The following is a 5428-nucleotide window of genomic DNA, read 5'->3' on the forward strand; positions in this document are numbered from 1 at the left end:
AAAAAGCTCAATATACACAATATTCACATTTATTTTGTTGCTGTGATTCACATGGCTCTATAAATATCTATAATTATTTATTTTATACACATTTATATTATAATTTTAAGTCAAACTTCTTAATAGCAATTAAATTCATTTAATTTATATATTAAATTTCATAATGCCATGAAAAAATTACTTGACTTACTTTTAATTTGAGACAAAAGAAGAAGCCAAAAAAAAAATCGTAAATAATGGAAATGAATTAGCAATAATATAGCAAAATTGGCCTCACAACGTGCAAAATATATTTTTAATATAAAATAATAATAATATAAAATGTAATTAACAATTATCTACTATATATATTTTATTAGGTTTTTTTATATATATATTATGCGATATAATAATGTATATCTCTATATATAAAACTGTTTGTCCTGACTGACTGAATGACTGACTGACTGACTGACTGACTGACTGACTGACTGATTGGTGATAAGCGCACAGCCCACACCGTAAGAGCTAGGAAGCTGAAATTTTCACTGTTTCGAGAAATTCCACCCGCAAGTGTGGAAAAATCGCGAAAAACGTATGTAACTTTTTTGTTTACCAACCGATCGGCCCCAAACTTATTTTCGAAGATCTTTGTTCAAATTCATTTGAGGGGTGTTTCACACTTTTCGAAAAATCCGTTCCCTCTTTGGTGGAAATGGGGGTCAAAGATTTGGTGGGTGAAGTTTTGTGTTCAAATTTATTTCCAAAGATCTATAAGAAAAATCATTTGAGACGTACTTCACATTTTTCGCAAAATTTCAACTCCTTCGGTGGAAAATGCATTTTAAAGATTTTTTTTGGTGAATTTTAAGTTTTGTCCGATTTGCATAAAAGTTGTTTGATTCCCGTCCGATCAGTTTCAAAATCATTTTCAAAGCTTTTTGAAAGCATTGATTTTATAACATACGTGCCACGGGCAAGGCCGGGTTATACCCGCTAGTATTGTATATAGGTATACATATATATGCATTCCTTATAGCTCTGTCTTCTTCTTGAATAAGCTTTTACATTATTGTATTGCAAGATGATATATTCGTTGATTCATTTGTAAATATACAACTTTTCGCCTCTCCTCGGCACTTGCAGCATCCTCAGGTTCAGGTTATTTTCCGCCTGAGATTAGCTGAGCGAAAAGTGACCCACTGAGCACACATGAATTGCCATTAAGTAATTCCAAAGATCACTGTTAACTTTTATCAGTTACGTTGAGTTCTTATCAGACATTGGCCAGAGCGATTTCTTGGACTTTTACTGATTCTCTGCTCGTGCTGCGATGAGTCATCGACTCATTAAAAACTGGCTGTCATCTAGAAAATGAAAAAATGATGATGATTTCTGTTTATTTTGAGGCACTGACAAAGCGAAGCTGCCACGCGGCTGTCTCGCTTCCACACAACTCCCAACTGGCAACTCCAATCAGACTTCTTGCAACTGCCACAACTGGCTGTGGGTCGCTTGGTGGTGGCTGCTGTTGCGCTTAATAAAATTCATTAAAGAAGCGAGGCACAACAATCATAATCATAATCATGTCCAAATGACATTCTTATTGGCCTCTTGCAGCGCAATTGCAAAGCAGCGACTGCGACGGCGACCGCGACCGCGACTTCGTGTCGCAGTCAGCTTCGTTTAGCAGGCATATCTGGTACTTGGATTTACTGGGTACCCCGGAGACAGCCCTTTTGCTGTACGACCCGCAGAAACAACGGAAATTGAGAGCAAAAAATAAATTAATTTTTATATAAGTTTTTCTTTAACGTCTCGAAATCGAATGTGGAATACGCTTTCCGAGTGAGTGTATAGGGTAAGGGTTTCGTATAGAAAATGTTGCGCGCCTTTCTTTATTCTTTATCAAAGGAAAAGCACCTTGAAAGTATATATATATATATATATATATATATATTATTTTTTCAATGACTTTTTCTAAAAATTCCATCATTTGCCATTTTGAAAATGGAAAGAATTAAAGGGAAACCCCTTGACAGTCGCCCCCCTCCTGTTCCATATGAAAATAAAGTATCTTGAACTTAATATGTATATATATATTCTTTTTCTTCTTCTTCTTATACATACATACTTTGATTTCTTTTAAAGAATTTTTTTGATATTTTCTTCATTTGTGCGGCCATTTTTAAAGTTGAAAGAATTGAAGAGAAAAAGTGAAAACAAAGTATCTTGAACTATTTAATATATATGTATCTTCTTCTTCTTATATATATACGTTTTTTGACAATGACTTTTTCTGAAAATTGCTTAATTTCTTAGCGAAAGCCCCTTGACAGTCCTGCCCCTTCCTCCCCAAAATGAAATCAAAGTGTCTTGAACTTTATAAATCCAGACACATATGTATGTATGTCTATGTGTGTGTGTGTGTGTGTGTGTGTGTGGGTGTGTGTGTGTTTTGTAAACATCATTGTCGCATTTGCTTTAAGGTCAGGTGTTATGATATTCATTTCAAATTTGTATTTTAACAAATGAGGTATTTTGGAAATTCTCAATTTTTGAAATTCTCGATTTTTTGAAACTCGTTTGAAAGATAGTTAACTAGCTAACCGTTATAATAAGTAGAAAAAGGTATAAAAGACGCCCAATTAAGAAGTTCATCATCGATCGCCAAAGCGAGAAGGGAGACGGAATCATTGGACGTTGTTAACCCCCCCTCCCCCCAAATACCACCCCTAGCCCCTGCCACCCACCAAGCGATCCCTCCCTAACTACCCCGAACCCCCACCCACCCGTAATTCAATTGAGAATCATCGCGGTATATTGTTGTACTGATATATGTATAAGCTAGCAGAGGATCTTGTTAATTGCAAGCGGTAAGCGAAACAAATAGAAAAACTAAAGTGCAAAAACGGGCTCAATTGTGTGGCAAACCCAAAACTATCCCGAAGCCACAAATTTTGGCTTGAATCCACAAATAATCGCAAGCAGCCTCAAGATTCAGCCATTTGGTATTAACTATCATCAGAGGATGACATCGACACAGCTGCAACAGTCGACGGCTGGACCGGTTGCACCGAAACTGACCCTGGCAACCGCACAGGCATCGCAGCCAGCTGTGGCGATGCCCGCCGTGGCCGTGGAGACGCCACCGGCGGAGCCCATCTACGGCACTGTGATACCGAATCGCGTCTTTGTTGGCGGCATTAGTCGCGACACAACCGAATCGGATCTGATGATCGCGTTCAGTGCGTATGGGACGGTGCGCAGCACCAAGATTATTGTCGATCAGGATGGCTTCAACAAGGGCTACGGCTTCGTCACCTTCGAGACAGACGAGGAGGCGCAGCGCCTCCAGTCGGTTGGCAAATGCGTCATCTTGCGCAATCGCCGCCTGAACATTGCGCCGGCCTTCAAGAAGCAACCGATTCGGCCCAAGTTGCAGCCGATCATCGAGACAAACGGCACCGTGTACTTTACCACACAGGCGCCGCCACCGCCGCCGCCGACGGTCAACACAATACCCATCGAGCAATATGCCACCGCCACATATGGACCGGCTGCCCCAGTTGCCGAATACACTACCGCCGCCATGCCCACCATATATCAGCAGGCGCCGGCCGGCGTCCAATACCAGCCAGTCTACCAATACTATAGTGTGCCGGTTAATGTGCCAGCCGTTTGGCCCCAGAACTATTATCAGGATCCGCAGGCATCCAATTCGCAGACATCGATACCGCAGCAGACCGCCTGGGAGTTTGATGGGACCAACAGCAGCAGCTGGCGCTCATCCTAGTCAAATGTGGCGTGCATGCTAGATCTGTAAATATCTTAATTCCCAATTCCAACGATTACTTCACTAATCCAACAGACAGCCTAGGGCACATATATATATACATATCTTTTCTATATTTACATTTCAGTAATTGCAAGTAATTACTCGCAAGTAATTACGAAAGTCATTGCAATTACTTCAGAAATTTGATTTTAATTGGCAAATTCTTTTCGCTTATGTTGTATGATCAGTTAATCTTCAGCAAAGAAGCCATCTAAGTTACATATACGGATATATATATCTATATATTCCTGAACAGTCGCGTTGATATAGTCAGGTCAGTTTCTCCCTCCGTCTGTCTACTCTCACTGCATAGATTCATCTTTCTATTAGCCAGATCGAACTACTATATCATTTAGCTGCTATTTTGGTCGAGAATTAAGCTCTTAGCTTTTGTTTTATATCAGTAAATTCTTTTTTATCGTCGGATAACTATATCATAAAGCAGCCATAGGCAGAATCGGCCGAAAAGTTAATGCTGAGGCTCTTTCGGAATGATTATTTCGCGGCTGTCTCCAAAATTACTGAAGTAATTGCGATTGGAATTAAGTAAATGCACTTAATTGGCAACTGTAACTAAATCCCTGCAGCTACTCCTCGTGCAATACAAAACCAACAACTGGATTCAACAAAATGGAAGTAAATGAAACAAACAGAAGAAGATGATGATGAAGATGAAGAAGAAGAAGCAGACATAATACCCATGCCAGAATAAACGGCGAACACTTCAAGATGAGCGACTAACAACGAAGAAAACATACACTACAATAAGAAACCAACAGCAGCTGCGCAACTGTGTCGTTATATATGTATATATATATGTCTGTATGTATATATATATATATATATATATGTGTTTGTCAAGTGAGGTTAGAATATTTAGGCGCAATCGGGGGCAAATCAAACAGATATATAGACAGAATAGACTGAAGATACCGCAGATATTGAAGCAATACAGACAAACAGATAGACACACAGATATGCACACACACACACTCACACACACTCACACACACACACACACACACACACACACACACACACACACACACACACACACACACACACACACACATACAGGCATACTTATAGGCATGCAAACCCTTACATACACTCACATACAGTCACACACACTCACACACACACTCTCACACACACACTCTCACACACACACTCTCACACACACACTCTCACACACACACTCTCACACACACACTCTCACACACACACTCTCACACACACACTCTCACACACACACTCTCACACACACACTCTCACACACACACTCTCACACACACACTCTTACACACACACTCTCACACACACACTCTCACACACACACACTCTCACACACACACACTCTCACACACACACACTCACACACACACACTCACACACACACTCTCACACACACACTCTCACACACACATCTCGTATATGTGGCATACGCTTAGTAATTCCCTTGGATATGCTCGGTGGCATTCGGTTAACTAACCCACTTTGCCATATCCAACATACATACGTACATATATATATATATATATATATCTTTATATATATCCCTGTATATATGCCACACTACACACCAAATACACCGACCCCACCCCTTTTGCC

The 5428-nt window shown here is 40.0% G+C and overlaps 1 protein-coding gene across 1 annotated transcript; it reads left to right on the forward strand.

Moving 5' to 3' along the window:
* Positions 1-2486: 2486 nt before the first annotated feature.
* Positions 2487-5100, forward strand: LOC135428326 (protein boule-like). Its single transcript, XM_064682251.1, has 2 exons — positions 2487-3801; positions 4405-5100. Exon 1 carries the CDS (start codon positions 3011-3013, stop codon positions 3773-3775), a length of 765 nt encoding a protein of 254 aa, XP_064538321.1. The 5' UTR covers positions 2487-3010; the 3' UTR covers positions 3776-3801; positions 4405-5100.
* Positions 5101-5428: the final 328 nt, after the last annotated feature.

Source organism: Drosophila montana, unplaced genomic scaffold, assembly GCF_035044405.1.
Source record: "Drosophila montana isolate Dmon_TW-CO22-7 unplaced genomic scaffold, ASM3504440v1 contig_2481_1, whole genome shotgun sequence".
Lineage (NCBI taxonomy): Eukaryota > Metazoa > Arthropoda > Insecta > Diptera > Drosophilidae > Drosophila > Drosophila montana.